Here is a 22,879-nt window from a genome sequence, read left to right on the forward strand (position 1 = left end):
ATAATAATAATAATAATAATAATAATAATAATAATAAAAAGTATAAATGGATAGCAGGTAGCATAGTACTTAGAGCCATTTCCTTTCTTTCCAAGGACCCAGCTTTGAATCTTTTCTCTATAGAACTTGCTCCAGAAGCTTACCACAAACTGGTCCAAGAAAACATTAACCAGATATATAAATATGAATATTTTTAAGTACATCAATTCCGTAAGTTGCTTTGGATAAAAGAGTTAAACATAGATGCAAACAAATGAAAAAAAAAAAAACAAAGCAAACAATCCAAAACAGACAAAGCAAAGGTTCACCAACATCCTCTCTGGATTAAAATGCTGGCTGTGGGCCATACCACATTCAGTCTTTATGGCAAAGGTTATTTACTGGTGTCTTACTTCATCCTTTGCATTTGGATGCAAGGGGGTCATCACTTTGGGCCCCGGATGATAAACCTATAGTGCTGCTTCATTAGAATTTCCCTCACAGCACCAATGCAGCCTTTCTCACAACAAATGAGGACAATGAACCTATGCTCCCAAACACATTTCACCCTCAGAGGATTTAAGAGATTCAATATTGGGAAGTAATGGGATTTATTACAATTTACATTCAAGGTATAAAAGAGAACGTTTTTGATTATTAAATGGAGTAAAAACTGACTGACAAACTGTCAAACTGAATTAATGAACAAGGACATTCAGTTCCCATAGATACGACTGTGGAGGCCTTTAACGGGGGCTTTGTTTTGTCTTTCACCAATCTATAAAAAAAAGGTCTCTGGCACAAGGTTCTGGTTTGACTGATGGGTAAGGAGCAGACTGAATCCTGCTTGTATAACCAGATCCAATTCACAACTTCGTATATACAGGCAAAATGGGTAACGGATGTTAAAATGAAAGCGCTTGGCTTTCAGTGCAAGTGCACAAATGTCTACCAAGAGAGTAAGCTAATAAATTAGCAGCAATTCACAAAGTAAATTGTGGATTCACTGTTCCCCCCTTTTCCCTCTGGACAAAAAAGTTTGTAAAAGACTGACATCATTGACCAATCTCCAGGAGTGTTCGTTACTTACGCTGGACCCAGTTGCCACTAACTGGACTCAGGAAATTGGGGTAGAGTCCATGTGGTTTCTCAATCTTGTTCAGAACCTTCCTAATGTTCATCACCTGAAGCAAAACACATGGGTATTTTATAAGAGAACTTAAGCTTGCTTCACCTGTGAAAGAAATGAACAGTACTTCTAGGAAGAAATCTTTGCTTTCCATTTTCTGCTCTTTTACAGCTGAATGTAGACACATTGCTGTGCAATGGTTCTCAGTAGTCGATGGAAAGTAATTTGTCTGGATAACATCATTTAACATCAAAGTAAGATATCAAAAGACAAAACAAGAATTTAATAATGAGGCAGCTTCATCTCCATAAGTTAACATTTTATACAAATGTGATTTTGGTGTTAATTTATGCATTTAGCAACCTTTCACAAAGCTTTGTGAAACTGTCTAGCACAAATTGAGCTTGAACACAAGCCAGTTGCCTGGTCTCAGCAAGAAGCCTAGTGGAGAGCAGCTCACCTTCTCTGTGAACACAGGGTTTCCAGAGAGTTCCGTAAGGTGGACAAACTCCAGGTGCAGGGTTCCAAACTCAGCCAGGATGCTGCTCCCCGCTGAGGCCCAACCCCAGCTCCAGCTGGTGCCACTGAAAAAAGATACAGGTCAAGAACAATAAAAACCCCTCAAAACATTCATAGACACTCAAAATGCCTAAACTAGTAAAGAAAAAAATGCTCTGTGATGGTTTGTTTACATCATCCCGATCACCACTGAATTTGTCTGCTTTTAACCATTTTCAAAGGGGACAGTTCTGCTCACTTTACTTTTTGGACCTGGTCAAAATCAATTGATATCCCTGAGGGTAAAACCACACAGACTTAATCAGGGTGGAAACAGAGCATTTGTAAGGCTTTCCCTGAATTAATGGGAAAAAGCACCTTTACAACAAAGCACAGTGGCAGCATTGTGTAGACCATTAACCTTAAAGACAAGAGTCTGGTCTTAAACAAAGCTAAAGAAAAGAAACTAGTTTCAGTAAAAATACGTGGTCTTGGGATGAATTCTACACTCACGATGAGCCTGTTTAAGTAAGTTTTACTCTTCTCTGTTTCAGATGATTAAATGTCATGTCCAAGTTAGTGAAACGGGAAATCTGTATTTTCGTTAATGGTGTAGTGAGAGCACGAGAGTGGGGAACCAGGAATGATCAGCTAATAGCTTCAAGTGGTAAATCCCTGATGTACGTACTTATTAAAAATTTGGTCTACATCAATAGCCGCTCAAATAAAACAGTCACATGCAGCTCTGGCCCACAAAAATCAAGTGGTAATAGACTAAGCATGAGCAAGGGCATCACCCACTGCTCCACAGAAACACCAGGGCCATCCCCTTCGTCTCTCTCTCTAACCACCCGCTTCTTTATGCACAACAGCAACCGATCTAGCCACACCATATAAAAACAACGATTACTGCAGAAAAAAGAGTGCAGAAGAAAAAGGGCAATTATAAGCTGAAGTAAAGCCCACACTAGGAAATAATTCTCCTTCTCGCACTCTCCCACCCTCCTTTCCCTAACAGGATCTGCAGCATGCAGCATGTCACTCAACCACATGGTTGAAGGTCTGGAGTCCGGATGGGACAGTGATGTCACTGGCAGTGAGCAGAAAATCACTTTGACTTAAGGTTGCTGTGGTGTTAATCCAAAAATGGCGATTTGGGAAACATAAGTGTGTTAGCCAGCCGTGAAGAGCGGTAACTAAGAGAGGCTGAGTGAGGCTAGGAGTGAACAGGCTACATGGAGCCATCCTCCTGCTCTACCACATGCTGGAACAAAAACGCAACCAAAACGTTGTATCTTCCTCTGACAACAGGCTCAGGCAGCATACCCGGCCTTCTCATCCACAGTTCTCCACAGGGAGATGCGTGCTGGCTGCAAAACATTCACACAACCCCCTTGGTAGTATGGCACACCTGCAAGGAGAATGCCAACAGACCCATGCAGGGATTGCAATGTTGTATATTATGAAGCAGCCAGAGGACTTTAATAACTACGGTTGTGGATTTTCCATGCCAAAGAATAACGCTCACCATGACAGAGGCAGCCTGCATAGAGGCGTAATGAATCTGACAGCCAGCGATTGCTGGACATAAGCAAATAATCAGATGTACGGCAAAAGCTTTCAGGAAGGTGAATAAGCCCAGACCTCTAATGGCTGGTGCGATCACAGACAGTATTCAGGCTGACAAATGTGCACTGATGCATTCTGGGTTGGAGAGGCCAAACTGAGGTTTGTAACAAGCCAAGCGGTCTTTTTGGCCACATACAGAAATTACATGGGAGGCAAAAGAGTTGCTTGTGCTGTCATGGAGGTAGTACCTATATAAACTAAGAAGTGAGTAAAGCGGCCCCTCATTTTTACCTGCTTCTTTTCTATAGGCAAACGCGTGGGTGTGCGTGTGTGTCTGCGTGCGTGCATGCGTGTATCTTTGAGAGGGAGATAGCAAGAGAGAATGAAGCTGACAGCGCAGAACTCAGTGGGGGCATGTGGCCACAATAGCAGTGATGAGAGCAGGCATTTGTGCCGTTATACACCACAGCAGTCTCGCCTCATCTGGATCACAGACTCTTGTTACCGATCAAACCGAAATTATTTCTGGAATCAGTTAATTAAATTTGCCGGCAGCTGTCCGAATGAGCTGGCTGGCTAATTGGAAGCAGGTGGGTGGTGGAGGTGCCAAAAAAGCGTTGTTTAAAAAAACAGGAGAGGGAAAGTGACAAGGCATAGGAAACACACAAAAATCTCCAGGCGCTTGTATGTTGCGGTGATGAAGAAGTGTGTAGAATGGGTCCAGACATTATAAACCTATCTGTGGAACTTCACTTTGAACTTTACTTCCTTCTTTGCCTGTGCTTGCTCCACCTCCCAGGACAGTGGGGCCACATGGCCAAAGGTGAGAGACACTTACCTGCCCAGGTTGATGACTCCACGTGGGATGCCTGTAGGTGTGTTGAATGCTGGCAACAGCTTCTCCCCCAGCTCCACTACCTTCTTCTTAAATACCTGGAGGGGAAGCAGAAGAAAGAAGGCCTTATGTTCAAAAGCCAGGGGGAACACATTACCCACCAGGGTGTCGCAACCCCTCCCACTGCTTGCGACAAATCAAGCTCATTATCTCGTGCAGAGCAAGAGAGATAAAGAAAGCTGCCACCGTCGCTGCTGCAGAATTAAATGCAATCTCACCGATGTGATCCACCGCACTGCAATCCAGCACAACTTCTGCTCTGCGGTGGTGGCGGCAATGAGAAGTTCAGAGACAGCTACTCATCGTCCAGAGCAAATACTGATGCGCCACCTGAATCCAGCAGACCAGCAGGCTGCTTAAGTACTAGGACCTGGTGACAGGTTTACACTAAGAGCTCCATCTGATCAGATGGCTGGGTCAGATGAGCACCTAACCACTCAGTCTATACTGTAGTTCTAACTTGGACCACCCACTGTACTACGGTGCTACGGCACTGGGAAGGGATCAAACGTCTAATGAAGAGGGCAGAGGTTCCCCAGATTAAGCGACAATTAATGCAGGGAATTCAGGTATAAATTATGTGAATAACTGTTTAGATAGATAGATAGATAGATAGATAGATAGATAGATAGATAGATAGATAGATAGATAGATAGACGAAATTTCACAAGACTACACAAGCGCACATACAACAACGCAGTGAGTGAAGACATCATCCAACATGGGAACAGGTGATCACCACACCCAGACAAGAAAAAGATTAAGCTACTTTAAGTAATTTAGCCACTTAAATAGTAAGGCAATTTTTACTTTCATTTAAAGGTATCAATTCACCGCACAGTATCAGGAATACATTACCTCCTTCATAATCAGTCAGTGTTACACATCTTACACACTCTAATTTCCAACTTTGCGTGCAGAGATGGCTGGTGGAGTTATGTAGACAGCAAGTGGTGCTGTTCTTAAAAGGCAAGTTCATCTTCCATTCCACAGTGTCTTTGTACAGTGCAAATTCACTCTAAATATGTCCTTTTGAACAAGCAATGGACTTATCGATACATGCTGAGATGTCACAAAAGGTCAGCTTCATTGCACTAAATGTGTAACTGTAAATGTGGAATGTGTAAATGTGTAAGTCAAAGTCAACTCTATTGCCATTTCCACAATATGTTTCGGACACACATAGGAACGAAATAGCATTTTTTTTCCACCTATGGTGTGAATATAGAGGACACCATGCATATAGAATCACTACTACAACTTTGAAAACACTCTGGGATAAGGTGCAGTGATGTGTTCAATTCAATAAATAGAAATGTAAACTGATTTTACAGGGGATAGTACAGAAAACAGGTTCTTGTGCAATAATTGTGGATTTGAGCAGTAGTGTAACCTGATGTAGGCTGATATGGAATGTATTTAAGAAATACAGCAGCCATACTTGGTATGCACACCAATTTAAGTGATGTTTCAGCAGAAACCGTCTGTGCCGTTAAAAAAAAAAAAAATTCTCTGCAGTCCGTATTAAAGTGGCTGCTGTCATTCTGAATGGAGGGTGTGGGTGTAGGGGTCCGAGTTCAAAGTGAGGTATGTTAAAGGTGGCAGAGAGAGTTCAGGATCTTGACAGCTTGGGAGAAAAAAGCTCTTACAAAGTGTGATGGAGCCGGCTCGTATGCTCCTGTATCTATTCCCAGACAGCAGGAGACTGCAATAGGCTATAGGAGGGGTATGTGGGGTTATCCACAATTTTGGAGGCTTTGTAGGTGTAGAGGGCTTGGAAAATGCTCTGTAGGGTGGGAGTGGGGTACCAATGATCTGCCCAGCTGTAGCCACCATACTGTATGCTGTACGGTTTTGTGGTCGGAGACATTGCTGTTCCCATACCATGCAGTGATACAGCTGGTCAGGATGCTTTCAAAGGTGCTCCTGTAGAAGGTGTGCATGATGTGTGGTGGCACACTGGCCCTATGAAAAGTAGCGTATCCCAGAAGGGGCACTCCCACTGCACGCTTCATCTAACATGTTAACATAACTGCTTCTGCAAATGTCCATCTGTGTAAGAAGGTATTGCTAAGACAAGGCATTCGCAGAGTCACGTAACGCTGAAACACATCACGCTATGTGAATGTCCTTTTGATAGTGGGCGAGTGGACTGAGTGCAGCACTGGGGTCTCCCATCTGCTCATGTTTTTCCTCCTTGTATTGTTTCTCCTTTCCTTTCCTTTCCTTTCCTTTTTTCCTTTTACTTTTACTTTCTGCTATGAACAATTTCAATTCCACCTCGCTCATCAGCCTAATTTTGTCTCATCTCTGCACACAAAGCACAGAAAGAGGCGGATGACTACAACGATGGTAAACCCAGAATGGTGCGAATGCCGCTAACCACACGGGCATGTGGTTCTGCAAGGAAACGGGATTCATGTGCCAAGACAGTGCAGTGGCTTCTCTTCTAGTCTACGACACTGCTGGAATGCTGGGAAAAGAGTGGAGTTCCCCGGTGCCTCAGAGACACAAAGAGATGCACGGGGCCCAATAATTTTTATCCCATTTTTCATACTCTTCCAAATTCTATAAGTATTCTATGAGCTTGGGACACCAAAAATTCACAACGAGAGGGTGTTTCACACAGCTCCACCACCACATTAGCCAGTTATATGTTCCTAAACGTGACCAAAAAAACTGTATGGAAATCCTGAGTATCCCCACATTGTGAAATAGCCCTAAATTTGCAACATACAGGTGTTCCTCGGCTCAGGATGGGTTCCTTTACGGCAATAGGATCGAAAACTGAAACCCCCCCCATATGAACCATAAGGATATATAAGTAATTAATTGACATACGTATGTTGTATTAAATCTATTGTCTCTCGCTTCTTCTCGTCGGCACCTCCAGAACACTCATTTTCTTTTGCTAGCCATTTTAAATAAAAAGTAACTTGAAGGCAATCACAATCGAAAAGTTCCGTAAACAAAATGCACTTGTCAAAAACACCAAAGACTGAGAGGCAAACAATAAGAAATAAGAAAGATGCAAGCTGAACACCTATCTCCACGTGTATTTTACCTGCTTCTTTCTAAGAATTGGACTGCGTTTTACATTTACTACTGACAACCGTTGAACATTCCCGCAGTTCTCCCGCTGCTCCATATGAAACCACAATACGATGAAATGTAGAGAACAGCACACAAGATGCCATCATATCAAGTTTCTGCTGTAGGTCGTTGCAAACGGATTCATTAATAAACTCAAAACCGCACCAGTTACTCTGGTTATGAAACAATTCCCTTCTCTTCTCTTCTCTTATATTTTGTAGGAGTGGGATTAACTCTGTCCACTCTGTCCGCACCCTCTACTTTTAACATCCGTTCTGGATGTGATCTTGTCCTCAGAAGCCCACACCCAGCTGTTCAGACAAAACTCAGTGTATTTTCCCAAATACCTGGAACTTTCATGACTAAACTTGTAGTGCTGACTGTTCGATAACTGTTGTAACTGTATGCAAGTACATGCTGTACTTACAGTACTTTACAGGGCATTTCAAGTTTAAGGAAACACAGACAGAGATTTAAAACACAACCAAAAGCCTAAAAAAAAGCACCAGGCCAAGGAATCAAGACCGTAAATAAAAAAGTCCGACCCTTTCATGAGTGCAGCCAGCACATCTTCAGGGAGCCAGGAAAGCTCATCCGTAGTGTATCTAGTTTGCATTGATGTGCTGAACAGCATCATATGTACACACAGCACAGGAGCAGCAGCATAGCAGAGGGGTCGGTGAAGCCAGACCTCGTGTGATTGGAATGAGTACTGTTGAAACAGCTTCCTGAGACGTACTTGCTCTATGGCATCTGCTGCAGGTATTTTTCACCACACTGCACACACTGTCCACGCAGGTAAAGTCTCAGAAACGTATGTTCTACTTTGTAATGCACACCACCTACCCACACACACACACAGTGGCTGAAACTGCTTGTCCCGAGCAGGATTGCAGCAAACCGGAGCCTAACCCGGCAACACAGGGCACAAGGCTGAGGGGGAGGGGACACACCCCGGATAGGGCACCAGTCTGTCACAAGGCATCTCAAGCAGGACATGACCCCCAGACCCACCGGAGATCAGGACCCAGCCAAGCCCACTGCGCCACCGCATCCCCCCTGTAATGTGTACCATGGAGCAAAATTCCAATCATGCAGATACATTTCTTCCTCCATGCACCTCCATACGATGCTGTAGAAAAAGAGATGGAAAGAATGACAGTCCGGGAAGAGAAAAAACGAGCTCAGAGCGCTGGAAACAGATTGTGGTGTGGAGTGTGACTTCTTATACGTGATAAGCACTGGTGGGTGAGGCAATACCACTGGCTGGTTAAAGGTCAACTGCTCTCTGAAGTTTTTTCCATTTATTTATTGCTTTCTTACTTTTTGTTCAGAGAGTGAAGGGAAAGTTGTTCCTGTCATCTCCCAACACCTTTTGCTTTCCTGTGTTTTGATGATAATGAGGGGAGAAAAAAGAAAATCAAGAAAGCAGAATCACATCTTAAAAGAGAACTCCTGTGTGTGTGCGTGTGTGTGTGTGTGTGTGTGTGTGTGTGTGTCATGCAACCTTTTCCTCTGCACTCTAACATCATTTAGTTTTACTCCAACGGTTTTGTGTTTAGTTACACAGACAAGGCTTGTTTCAAGTAGACTCATTGTATTCAGCCCTGTTTCCCGGTGCCACAGTGTGTGGAAGGCAAACAAAAAGGGGAACGCGTTTATCTGTCCCTACAAAGTTAGCACTGTCTCTTGCTTTTAAAACTCAGTCGAGCGCACACAGCCTCAGGATGACATTTCAAGAACTTCTTAAGCTGCAATAATTTGTCATGCCCATTAGTGGGATCTTAGAAAATACTTCTCTGTCGGCATCCGGACTTCAAACACATGCCATAGTGTACCTGTCCTGAGTAACACCCCTTGTCTCATCCCGCAGAAGGAGAGGCCAACTCAACGAGGCAGGGAGAGGAGCGATGGTATCTCCTGTGGAACTCCTTTCCTTATTTCAAACAATAACCTGCATGCTGTTGCTTTTTAGGCCTCAAAACATGGAGAATTCTCTTCGAAAGGCCTTGACTTGTACAAATCTAAATTGATCCACTAATGGCACTCCGACTTGCGCATTAGTGCCAAACACGGTGCAGGGACGTCTTGTGGTGAGGAGACTGCATGACACAGGGGCTGTTTATTGGGGGCACAAAATCTGTAACTTCCACTGTGTAAGTACACTTTGCTGCTATGGAAACAGTGCACCTGGGCCTGGACAGGGGTTTCCATCTTGCCGTGGCCCATTCTTCCGGCGCTGCTGTTCGGCTGCTGGCCACATGGTAGCTACATCACGCATCGCCTGCGGTCTGAGAGGTCGGTAACCCCTGACCTTGGGCATGCAGATCGCTGGGAAACAGTGCTGGTAGAGCGCTAGATAATTCTGCTACGGAGGTGCCGATTCTTCACGGTAAGGTCATGTTGTTCTGACATGATTTTATTATTCGTGCCAGATGTACACTTCTGTAGAATTCCACATGGGCTTTAAAGTGACCGGCTTTTATGGCTTCCCTTGCGGTAAATAATTCCTTGTGATATCTTCCATCAGGCTCAAATGATCCGAGTGAAAGTTAGTGCTTAAAACAGCATAGCGAGGGGCACGTGCAGGATGGGGGTGAGGAACAAAGCGCTACATTCTGTGCAGCCCAAACCCAACCTGCTGGGGCTCAGGAAAGCATCTGTTCCACTCCAACGATCAAGAGAAACACAAACGCGCTGCTACAAAGCTAGAATTCCCTGCCACCGTTCCTTCTCTGGCTGGCAGGCGGCGATCAATGCACTGCTAAAACAGAACTGCAGAACGACCGCAGCGGGGCCACGTCTGCCGACCAACTTGTTTTTTTTCTTCTACGCGTGGCTCTCTTACACATCTACAACTGCCACCACCACGTAACATTAAGATGGAAAGTGCACATGAACGATACCATTGCCGCGAGTCCAGCTGACCTAAGGGCCAGCGATCAACGTGGCAGCGCATGCTTGCTTTGAAAAAAAGGTGACAATGAGTTTATGAATATAATTTCCTTTGTTCAGCCAAACAGCAAAATGAGATATATTATGCATAATTTATTGTGAGTGGTTTCACTCAGGAGAAAGACTGCTACTAAGCAAGATCAGATAAATTAGATATAAACCTTCTTGGCAAACAGCATCAAGGCAGTATTTACGATTAAAATGTAATATATTAAAAAGAAACAAGATAACATTACGTTGTGCTGACTTCCTGTGAAATAAACAAATAAATGAATAAGCAGATGCAACTGCTAGATAATTACGTCTAGCACAAATGTTATTTCTGCCGCACTTCACTGCGCCTGAAATGCACTCTACTTTCGTAAAGTGTTTGCACATATAAATTGCTTCCTACTTTGTTAGGATGGTGTAATATAGCCACCATGGTTCTGCCATTGCTCCTTCGAAAAGGAATTGCATGGGGTTTCCCAACATGCCATGTGCCAAATTCAGCAGGGAGTTCCTAGTGTTCCTATTACTGATTACTATAGTGAAAGAAGCAACACAGATCATTTATCAGGTTGAGTCTCAGCCTCTTCTGCTCAGTTTGTTCGGGTGAATGGACTGAGACCATTTCAGTCACACCAATGTGAAGTAAAATGCGATGCACGTGTGGGGTCACATGGTGCCACAGTGAGTAGTGCTTGCTCACAGCACCTGGGTGGAGCGAGAGACTGTTGGTTTGATCCCTGCTCAGTCTGTGTGGAGTTTGCATATTCTCCTCGTGTCTGCGTGGGTTTCCTCTGGGTGCTCCGGTTTCTTCCACAGTTCAAAGACATGCTGTTCAGGTGGACTGGTGACTAATAACCAATCACCCATTGTGTGGGTGAATGACAAAGAGGCAGAAAGTGTGTTTCACTGGTCTTTAGATAAGTGACTCATTGTAAGTAGTGTGTGTAGCAGTGTAAGTGGCCTTGGGTGAACAGAGGTTCATTGGAAGTCGCTTTGGAGAAAAGCATCTGCTAAATGAATCAATGTACAGTAATACGACGCCCTACGTCGTTTCGTGTTGCGTCGATTTCGACTTTACGTCGGTCAGCCGAAAATATTAAAAATTGTTAAAAACTTAAAAATCACTTAAAAACAATAAAAAAGTGTAAAATCAAATAAAAATAAACATTAAAATATATAAAATAATATATTGTAATCTATAAAATCAATCAAAATCTTAAAAATAAAAAAAAGGTCTTATTTACCTGCCATTTTTTTGGAATTTTTTTTTTTTTTGTTTTTTTCTTTAGCATTAATTGAAGTGTATACACTTAAGGGGAATGCTTATTAGGGGTTTATAGGGGGTCTAAATCAGTTTTTTAGGGGTTATTTCGTTTTCCGTCGTTTTTCGACTTAAGTCGCGCCCTTTGGGACCAATTAACGACGTAGGGCGGGGTGTTACTGTACAGTAATGTGGAAGGACTGTTTTATTCGGCCACCAGGGGGCACTGTTTGCTATGATATAACGACTACTTTAGGAGAGTTAATAACCATCGTAACTACCACTCAGCTGCAATCTTGTCTTTCATGTCCTAAAGAAAACGGATCAGTCTCTCACGATTTCTGAAATATGAGAATATATCAAAAGTTTCAAGCACAAAACAAAAAAGATAACAATGTATTAAACTGTGAGACAGTTACTGGTTTGCGTAAAAATGTTTAATTATTCGGGGGGGGTGCGGTGGCCCAACAGAATTGGCTGGGGCCTGCTCGGTGATGGGTCTGGGGTTCGAGTCCTTCTTGGGGTGCCTTGCGGTGGACTGGCATCCCATCTGGGGTGTGTCCCCTGTGTTTCTGGGTTAGGCTCCGGCTTACTGTGACCCCGCTCAGGAAAAGCGGTTGTAGACACTGGGTGTGCGTGTGTGTTTAACTATTCTCTCAAACGTGATGGCTAAAACCATTCAATGGTATATTGAATAATTATATTAGCACTTATAATCTGAAGTTCAGATGGTTGAGTTCATTGCAAGTCAGGGACAAAACACAAACTAAAGCATACTGATTTTGGTCTTTCACTTACATGTGCACATTTACAATATGCCTTCCTCAAAAGCAAACTACAGCTCAGGATATGCAAAAGAAACAACAGAAAAAGAGCTTCAGGACTTTAAACTGCAACATAAGTCCAGTTAATTTAACACAAAGGAAACAGCAGAAGGAAGAAGAGGTCTCTTAGGTTAATAGCTGATTTACATCTCGTGTACCCTAATCGGAGGGGAAGGTGTTGCTGAAAGACGGCTAATGCATACGCTGTTCTTGCTGCTCTAACGTGAGGGAAGGACTTGTTTTCATTCCTTTCCATTACAGTACAAACGGACATTTTCATCTATTCAGGAAGTGAATTTGAAGTTGATTCACAGCAGCAATGGCCTGCAGTTTGGACATAGGACAACCAGCCTTAGAGCCATGTCCACATGAACAGGACTGTCTACTTTTGAATGTGTGAAAAGCCAGTATTTGGTAATTTAGACACATCTGACTAGATACTCATCCCCCGTTATTCTGTTACCTGATATCCGGATTTTCACTTATTTGGTCCACAAATATTAACACCACGTATTGTTAATTGGTCCACATTTCCATTGATCTGGGGTGTGACATCTGGTCAGGACCCACCACTGAGACCACATTTAAAAACTGAGCCAAATGGCTGTGTGAGAGGGACTGCAAACTGAACTGCATTGTGGGAACCATGTACCCATGTTCTCAGCTGCCTTGTGCCACTCTACAGTCTTGCTTGCGTACTCACGTGTTTGTATCCTCTGCTTTGCAACTTTGTGCTTGAATTTTTTAATTATTCATTTATTAAGTTATTTATTTTTTAATCGCTTTTAGCCTTGGCCTTCCTCAAGCCAATCCATGTACACTATCACGGTATTTTTACTTTGTAATTTACTTTGAAATTGTAATTATTATTTTTCATAAACACTAGACCCTTCAAGTTCATTCTTTATGAAAATTACATTTCATTGAAAAGCTTCCTGATACCCTATAGAGCCAGGGAATATTTAAAAAATTTGCAACTTAAAATGCGTTTCACTATTTTTTCTTCATGGTATTAGGTATTGTATGTACCTTCGAATCAGTCTTGACTCATAGCGTCCACTCTACTCACGTGACTTTTGTGGCAAGGGGGGACATAAGGGATCCGCCGTGTGTGCCTTTTTCTGTGCATCTGACAAGAGGCGAACATCCACACTGTGAGTCTGGATTCCTCAGGTAACGTGCGGCATCGCGATGTCTCAACACTGCAGGGCCCTGATATCACGCGTTCTGACTTGTGCTCACATGAACGTTAATACCTGAAACAGAAATGCAGCCCCAAGGTTGAGTCTGTGCACCAGTGCCATCTGCACTGGCCTGCAAACAAGTGGATCTACATTGTTTTCCAAAACTGCAGATCCACGAAGAAGCTTCCATGTAAGGGCATCACTTCCATATTTTCTCCTCCCCTACCTGGTTTACGATGCTGATCTTCCACAGAGCGTGAAAAACAAGCTGCTGTATTCTGATTTTTGCTGCATATGTTCATAAAGTATTTGACCATATTTGTTTGATCAATGTGATAAGCAGAATACGGTCTGAGAATTTTATTTTTCATTGCTGTCTTTGGCATTGTTAATGTGAGCTGTGAGGAAAGCAGCCTGCACTTGTAATGTTGTTTCCAGTGAGACATTTTAGCATGTGACCTGAAATATCTGACGTTACCCCAGGTTTCTCTGAAACGAAGCTGACAGTCGCCCGCAATTTACTGACAGGTCCTCGTGCTGTGAGACACGCCTGGAAAAACTCCACACTTTGAGGAAGAAGACAAAGATGGAGACAGAGGCAATTTGGGGCTGTCAAGAGGACCTGCCGTTAAATGCAGAGCAGGCTTTACCAGGTGACACTGAGGATGAATAGACTTCCACTGCCTTGCACCCAGGGAACTGACTATCGGAGAATCTTAAAATCTCATAACCCTCCCCAAATCTCATTACAGTGAGCTGTGAATCAACCCAAATGAGAGAAAGGAATGACTTCCTGTCTCTAGCTTTGGCAAATTGATCTAACATCATGGGGCCATGCCTGGGACACATTGCTGAAGATCTCAAATCCAAGCCACTCGGGTCTCTCTTAGTTTTATTTATTTACTGATGAAATTCGATTCAAATGCCTACAGTGCCTCCCACAGAATGTCCCTGGCCAGCTGTCATTCTGCCCAGATGTATGTATAGTGTATGGAGAGACACCAGTGGGGCAGGTGCCTGCTGATGAGCTTTTCGACTCAGTGTTGGCATCCAGAAGAGAAAAACTCCACCGGGGGAAACTGAGACCCATCTCTTGCTCCAGAATTCCAAACAGAAAAAATACGAACAAGGATAAATAAAAAGAGACACAGCTAAGCTGTCTGAAGGGATTACAGGGGAGGAGGCGCCAAAGCCCAGACACAAACTACCAGGTGCTGCATGGATGATTTGGCCGGGCAGGCTAAATGAGGCGATGCCCCTCACATCGGGGTTATCTTACCGACTCAGCATCCCTGCTTCGGTCAGCTGAGGTCAGAGCGCAACTTAATGGCCAGAAAAGTCTGGATCCAGGTTCATGTGAGACTGATGTAGAAGTCACTGTCACAAAGGCATGTGCATGTCCAAATGCCCAGACCATTACTTTTAACTGTATTACATTACTGTAAACACGTAAGTACATATGTACCTGCATTTCCACCTGAATTGATGCACGTTTTCAAATCTGATATGTTAAAATGTTTGTGCCCGTTGGTGCCTCACATTTTAGTTATGCAGCAACAATAGCTCTCCGTGCCCCTCTCTTTAACATACTTTATATTATATATATACATTTAAAAAACATACATACATTTTTATTTGCTTTCATTCCCCGTTGTTTTCTGAGAATAACCAGACATTTCAGCTTGTCAGCTGCCTACAACCACACCATTGCTTTAATAATCAAACTAAGAAGCTTTCCAAATTCAAAGCTGCTTTCATGTCCAGAGCAGAAACAGGACCCTATCCAGACGAGGATGCGCAAGACACCGATTCTTTGTAATGTTTTAAATTCTTAGTGATGTTTTAAAAAGGTGTGGCTCATTTTACAACGACAGCAGTGGGGACAGCGTGTGCCACTCCAGAAAGACTTTCTTGAGCTTTAGTATGACTGCATCAACTGTCTGGTGGAGCATTTTGCTGGGATCGCCAAGTGTGGAAAGGGCGCAGATGGTAGCTTGAGGGCAATGGTGTATAGATGACATTTTAGCACATTTGAACACGCATCGGCATACAGCTCTGGCCTGGAAGCGGGGAACAGCTGGGAGAGACAGTGGGGGTGAAACTCGCCAGCGTGGTGCTGGGAGGAAAAGTGTGCTTTAACAAAGGCTACTGCCATGTGGTCCTGTGCTTACAACAAGCCCAAAGGGACATGTGTCTAACGGTGGCATTCAGCACTCCACTTCGCTGTCCACTGAACCACCCAACTTTAGCTTAAATGTGTAACAATTCTGTCTATGCACAGTGATTTCAGAAAGGGTCAATTTTAGATCTGTGTGAATTGGTGTTTAAAACCCATTTCATACTTTATTTGTCTCTCGTCTCACAAATGGAAGGCCCTCAAGGGGGATGCCTTGCCATCCAGGCTCTGTCATGGCACCGGGCAGTTGGCCAGTTAAAGCCAATTGGGACATCTGGCTCCCTCGATGAGCGTGCACTAGCTAATCCACACTTTCACACTCACCCCAGGCAGCTGAAAAGCCGAAGGCACTGGCACAACAGAAGGATGAATTGCGCTCAACTGGACCTTGCTTTGTGGGATGAAAGCAGCCCCCCCTCGGTACTAGAGGAAGATTTGCTCCAGTCTGCTAAGAAATGGAAAAAATAGAGCTGGCGACAGCAGATCAACTAGGAGAAACTCGTGTGAGGGGTGGGGGGGTGGGGGGGTGCAAATCCCAGAGTGGACACTGAGCTCGGTAAATGGAGCTCAACAAATGTGTAAACTGTGTCCTCCTCGGAGATAATGGGTTTTAAACCCCTCGGAATCACCAAGGTTACCACACCACATCCAATTGCTCACGATACTTTGGAGTGTAAGAGTTGCGCTGTACAGAGCTTTCATATAAATAAGTGCCCGGACTCAACCGCATTTCAAAGCGCTTGCATTTTCTTAAGACACGTGGGGCCTGACATCGCTTTGCGCAGCGGAAAGAAAGTTGCCTTGTCTCAGGGAGGCGAGTCAGGGAGGAACGCTAAGGAGAAACCACCCGAGGGCATGTGTGACACGCTCATGAGTCAACTCCACTTTACTACAGCCTGGCACATTTCAGTTGCTCGCCTGTGCTTGCTTGCATACAGCCGGTTGTGATTCCCTCCAGAAAACATCAGCTCACACTTTCATTGATGCAAGGCTTGGAGAAACACATCCCCCGGCAATGTTCTTCAGCCAGTTATTTACTGCAAGTGTTTCAAATACGCTTAGCCATATGCTGCAGAATTGCTCAAATTGGCCATACTGGTTCCATATCGGACTGTGCATTTAGTTGCCATGGTTTCAAATCAGTTCAGTTGGTCACCGCCAGGCTGTCTACACCGCTTCACAAAATGGCAAGGTTACATTACTTTCCACAGTGGGGTGCCACTAATCTCAGAAGAGAATGCTGCACTGCATCAAATAACACCCTGTGCACCCACACTATTTATTATTTCCAAATAATGACACTCTTATGCCTTTAATATCTCATAATGCCTACCGAGGTACAAAATGGCTTTTCTGGGTGGAACAACAAAGACATCAAAACCAAAGGAAGACATTACATTCATTCCAGAAGCTTGTCTGAGCTTGGATATGTCCCACATTTCCAGCCTTACTCTGCTTTACCCTGCCACCATGAAGCCCAAGCTACACTACCCCTTAGGCAACCCCGTGTCATTTTCGCTAACAATGCCCTTAATCTGGGGAGCCCCGGAAGGTGAGCACACAAAGCTAGGTTGGCTCGTGTGGTACCTCGCAGACCTTCAGAAGGAGAACAGAGTGAAGCTGGGGATTGGGCATCTTTCTCCTTCTGTTCTCGCCCACCAGCACAGCAGTGTCCTGTCTGCCGGTACCAGTCGAGTGAGCGCCCACTCGGCTGTGGCTCATTTTTCAGCCATTTCATATTCTGGCCGACTCCCGTGCAAAAGCCATCACTCATGGTTGCGATGGCTAATTGCCAGCTGACATGCTGGGAGCTGCACCAAGGGCTATTCCTCGGGAAGTTTTGGGAACATCTTCTTCAGGGGAAGGATTCTTCTCCATCACATTTCTACCAATAGTCTATCAAAGAAGCACAAGGAAGCCATTATGTGGGATAACTGCACGAGCATGCGGTATACATACACATCAACAGTGCACAGTCTGCTTCTGAGAACCCTGTTTTGACACCACTTTTAGATCAATAGCAGTGTAAAGATGTCAAGTAGGGATGCGTCCTTCTCTGAAGCCATAATAAAGGACAAAACAGATTGTCCTCCAACAGAGACAAACCAATGGCCCAACAAGGTGAACAAAGGGTGTGTCCAGGCAAAGAGCCCTACAAGATGGCCACATACAGGCATGTTCACTGTGAACAAGGCAATGGACTGACAAAAATAAAATTAAGGTGCCACAAGCTTGGCCTTGGTGCTCAAGTCAAGTTTTCATTTCTTGCTCCCTGTATTTTTAGATGTGAGGCGATACGCTCCAGTGAGCACACTGATCTGACAGATGGGGGTTCAGCAGACTCGGGGGGCAACGTCAGCCGGACAGCGGCCTGTCTGGCAGCTGTCTGCCACATTAGGGCCACCCTGGACAACTCCCAGCACTGAGCTGTCATCCTCCAAGGCACAGTCCCCACTGCACACACAGTGTCTTCGTAGTGCTGCTGTATCACACCTATAAGGCATCGCATTCCTTCTGCTGCAGTGTCGCTGTGGGTAGTTTGCACGGATACAAAGTGGGGACAGTTCAGCCACTTTTCAATGACTGCTGCCTCCATGGACAGAAGACAAACAAATTCAAAGCTGCCTGTTGATTTGATTAGATTCACACTTCAGTGTTCTGAGGAGTACCATATATTCACTGGCAACGTTGCAAGTTTATCACTCTTATTAAACACTATGTGGCAAAAGACTGTAACTGTAAGTCAGAGGGTTCTACATAGGAGAATTATGACTTTTGATACTACACACACACTTTCAGAACCGCTCGTCCCTGATGGGGTCACGGGGAACCGGAGCCTACCCGGCAACACAGGGCGTAAGGCCAGAGGGGGAAGGGGACACACCCAGGACAGGACGCCAGTCCATCACACGGCACCCCAAGCGGGACTCGAACCCCAGACCCACCGGAGAGTAGGACTGCGGTCCAACCCACTGCGCCACCGCACCCCTATACTTTTGATACTATTTAAGACATATTTAAGACTTTCGAATCAGTATAATATTTGCTCATAAACTGCATAAAGCAACATATTTATATCTTTCCTTCATTTTGATAGAATTTTATTTTAAACCCTCACAAATTCAGGAAGGGCCATACCCAGCCCAGCTACAGCAGCACTGAACCTGGGACACACCTCTCGTGCTTTCTTGAGAATAGTCACCCCGCCAGGCCTGTGTAGAGGCTGCTGCATCAAGCCCGGTACCAATGCATGTCTCCAGCCACAACAGAGAACCACAAAAACCCAAAAATCCCCACCCACTGGCACACACATTGTGGTGTGTCTCTACAAATGGTCATACCTCTGTCCTCATATTCAATCCCTTTGAATGTCCCAAGAAAAGGGTACTTTGATGTTGCCCCTTCACATTGGCTTGACTGTTCCTGACACAGCAGTACAACCAAATGCATGAATATTCTGAGGTCCCCGTATTGGGCCCGTTTTTGTATGGAGCACTTGACACTCCCCACACACAGCCACATGGAGGAAGGCAGCCAACGCCATTTCCCCCTGTTATGTTCCCTTAGGCTACACTGAGAGGGAACACAATCCATTGGAAAAGACCTAGAAAACAAGCTTCTGCTGACAACTGTTTCATTCAGGCCTGGAAAGACAAGCTCTCTTTCAAGGTTCATTGGCAGGTTCGGGTTCTCCAGCTGGTTCAACGGCAGAATGGGTTGCACAGCAAGCTTTTGTCACATGATACAATCCTGTCTGTGCTGATAGGATGAGAAGAAGACATCAGGCCACTGGAAACAGGCACACTGCAGACTGACTGCTGTATGCCACGTGCCGATTTCAGCACAGCAGACACCCTCCCTGCGCAGCAGACCCTGGAATTTAGTGAGATGCTTCATCTACTCACTCATCTTAAATCTACCAGAATGACCTGTCTACTTCTTCGTTCCAAGGCTGTCATCGATCCAAATGTGCCAGTTAAGAGGCTGGACAAAACCACTGTCCTCGAGGCTTTAAATGGGGAGGGAAGCTTTACACCGTAAGAATCATGGAACTCTCATAATTTCAGCCCAATACAGACGCAGCACTTTCCTCACAAAACAATGAGGTGACAGTTCACCTGCCTTGTGACCGGAAACCCTTTCCTACTGCTGTCACAGGGCACTCAATACCCACTTCATCATGCAGCGGAAGAGAGATTAAAAAATGTAGCTGTAGCCGTGCAGCTCAGCACCAGCCACACAAAGGTATAATGGCATGTGATGGACTGGCACCATGCCCAGAGGCAAGAGCGTTACTAGTGACTGTGGAGCCTCCACCATAGGCTGTCAGAGAGCTCCCTGCTGCCTGATGCCACTTTGCATTTCCACAGAGACATGCACTAAGGAGGCTAAGGGCATCTCAGAGGGCAGCCTGGATGGTGGACCACTCTGGAATGACATGAAAGGACTCCGTATACCTCCTCCCCACACCCTGCCAGGACTTTGAGGGCCTGAACTACTTGTCCCACCCCCACAGCTGGATGGTGACAGAAGCACCTCCAAAGCTGGCAGGGGCAGAAAGGTAGCCCAGATTATGGAGTGGGGGCCGGGAGCAGGGTCCAGACTTGGACTCTTTGCAATTGCCAGACAACACAGCGAGTGCTGCGGCACACAGCTGCAGGTAACGCGGCGCTGAATCACAAAACTATTCTGGCACAACAAGATTAATGTAGGCCCATTTTTACGCCTTGTTAGCATGCGCTTTCAAACAAGCCGTATGATTTGACGGGACTGATGTTACTTAGGTGGTGCAATTACCCAGTGCACGTACTCCATTACAGGTGGAAAGATAAACAACATGGATTTTCATCATACTCGTGGTCTATTCGTCAACTTGTCTCAGTGCACTTTGCCATGGTAGGTGAGGTTCACACCAGAATTCACAGGCTTTAACTCTCTTTGGCCCAAATTTTCATTGTGAGTCCCAGAGCAAATCACCACCTGCATTCATGTCCAAGGATCTGATCAAACAAAATGAAGGTGTGTTCACATTCGTATAAGAGCAAAGACATTTACCTGATGCTTTTCTCCAAAGCAACCTACAGTGTTGAAGTTACACTCATTTACCCATTAATACAGCTGGGCAATTTTACTGGAGCAAAAGGGTACTACAGCAGGAGGTGAGGCTCAAACCTGCGGGTCCAAAAGCAGCAGTGCTAACCACTACACTACCAGCTGTCCCACAAAGAAAATGAAATTCAATGGCAGTGCTGCTCATTTAGGTGATCTTAATGCAAGAACAGGCCAATGCGGTCCATGAAAGGGACACCATTAACCTGCATGCACCGCACTCAACATGTGGGGTCCTACTCTGCTCATTCAGGCTCAGCAGATGGGTTTCTAAAGCATCCTATGTACCAAACCTAAGGTGGAAGGAGGCCACAGATATCTTTCTTTGTCATTGCTTTCGTCACAGGCCAGCCCAGTGCCACCTGTAGATGTTACTATAGCACTGCAACTGCTCACCCCGCTCAGCTGTCAACAATGTAGGAAATCTAAATAAATACACTATGGCTTTTAGCATTGAGTATTGAATTCCTCCTTCCTCTGCCATGTCCATTTCAGTGGCTGGCAAGTTGCCATGGTTACACAGGGACTGTATGAAGCCTGACAGAAAACTGACCATAGTGCACGCTCCAAACGCACTCTGAACATGGGCACTGCTTAAGCACATTCTTCCCACCCACAAGCTTCTCATTTCTTTTACAGGCATATCATTGCCTTTAATGTCGCCATTTCACTTAGTTCAGCTGTAAACAGAACTGATTGGACTCACTATGTGTATTCACACGTATTACAGACTGCTTTCCAGACAACAATGAATATGCAGCAAGTATAATACTGAATAATTTAAGTTAGGTGGAAGATTTATGATTTTACTGCAGATGTTTTCTTTTTTAAGCCATGATAATAAATACCCACAGAGGAACACACACCTGTCTCTGTATCTATTATAGAAAACAAAAAAATCTTTCAGCTGTTCCCCATAAAGTTCACAAACAATACTTTCAAAAGCAAGTTAAAATGGGAAGAATAAATGAATAGCTGTATTGTAAACAAGGGGGGCGTGGTGGCGCAGTAGGTTGGACCGGGTCCTGCTCTCTAGTGGGTCTGGGGTTCGGGTCCCACTTGGGGTGCCTCGCGATGGACTGGCATCCCGTCCTGGGTGTGTCCCCTCCCCCTCCGGCCTTATGCCCTGAGTTGCCGGGTTAGGCTCCGGTTCCCCGCGACCCCGTATGGGACAAGCAGTTCAGAAAAGGTGTGTGTGTATTGTAAACATTCTTTATTTGTTAAAAATCATCAAGAATAAAATCTCTAAATATTTACAACTAAGCTTTTAAGATAAAAATGTCAGATTACACATGATTTAAATAAATCAGGACAATAAACAACGAACATGTATGTTTCTTGTTCATTCTGACAGCTTACTGTAGCCACAATGTTACATTTTTCTGTAACTCATTGATGCAACAGGACATTTTTTTTCCAGAACTTGCTAAGCAAACAGTTTGGAGGCATTCTGCCCAGGATCCAAAACCACAGTAACCCCCTTTGGATTGCCCTCATGGTGGTAGTGAAACACTGCCCTTCACACTGGGAACAAGACAAGGGAGCCATTCACCAGTTCTCTGTCGCCAACAGACCCCCAGAATAGAACATTAGAGTATCAAAAGTGGAATGTGCCCCAAGGAAGGGATGGGATCAGAGACTGCTATTAATTATTATTATTTATTTATCAGATGTCTTTCTCTGAAAAATGGGTTTTTATACCAAGGTAAGAGTGTTTCTAGATTCCTAGAAACCTTATCCAACACCCCATCATGAATAGTATGTTCCTTCATCTCTGACTGCTTGGTCATCAGACTCAAAAGTAATTCAAAATGAAAATTCCAAAAGCAACGTGGTGGAATGAGCTCCCTCTGTCCTCAGAACTGCTAAATCTCTCTTTTGCTTGTCACGATCACATTGTATTTCCTATCAGACTCAATTCTACATGCAGCTACTCAATAAAATCTGTTGGCAAAAAATGGTGGTACTGGACAAACCTCGCTGTGCTTTTGATAATCTTATATCTGTATCTCAGTCTCTTCATCTGATCTGAAATGCACATTTGCTTGATCTGAGTTACACTTGCCTTGGTCAAAGGCATCTGCTATATTAATAAAAACAAATAGCGTTCACAGGACTCATGCAGGGTTGCCCTTCCCAGACTTGGCTAATGATATGGGTAATAACCTGAACACGGAGTAACCGCTATCCCCAGTGATTAGTGAGCTGTCCAAGGT

At 44.5% G+C, this 22,879-nt stretch overlaps 1 protein-coding gene across 2 annotated transcripts in view; it reads right to left on the reverse strand.

Moving 5' to 3' along the window:
- LOC108919178 (mannosyl-oligosaccharide 1,2-alpha-mannosidase IC) overlaps positions 1-22,879 on the reverse strand; it is a 147,418-nt gene that overhangs the window by 9,724 nt on the left and 114,815 nt on the right. For both annotated transcript variants that reach the window (XM_029259829.1, XM_018726971.2), the window contains exons 5-7: positions 4,014-4,108; positions 1,569-1,692; positions 1,070-1,163 (exon numbers count right to left, since the gene is read on the reverse strand). In XM_029259829.1, the coding sequence (XP_029115662.1) occupies positions 1,070-1,163; positions 1,569-1,692; positions 4,014-4,108 (313 nt within the window). The remainder of the gene's footprint in view (positions 1-1,069; positions 1,164-1,568; positions 1,693-4,013; positions 4,109-22,879) is intronic.

Source organism: Scleropages formosus, chromosome 18 (assembly GCF_900964775.1).
Source record: "Scleropages formosus chromosome 18, fSclFor1.1, whole genome shotgun sequence".
Classification (NCBI taxonomy): Eukaryota; Metazoa; Chordata; class Actinopteri; order Osteoglossiformes; family Osteoglossidae; genus Scleropages; species Scleropages formosus.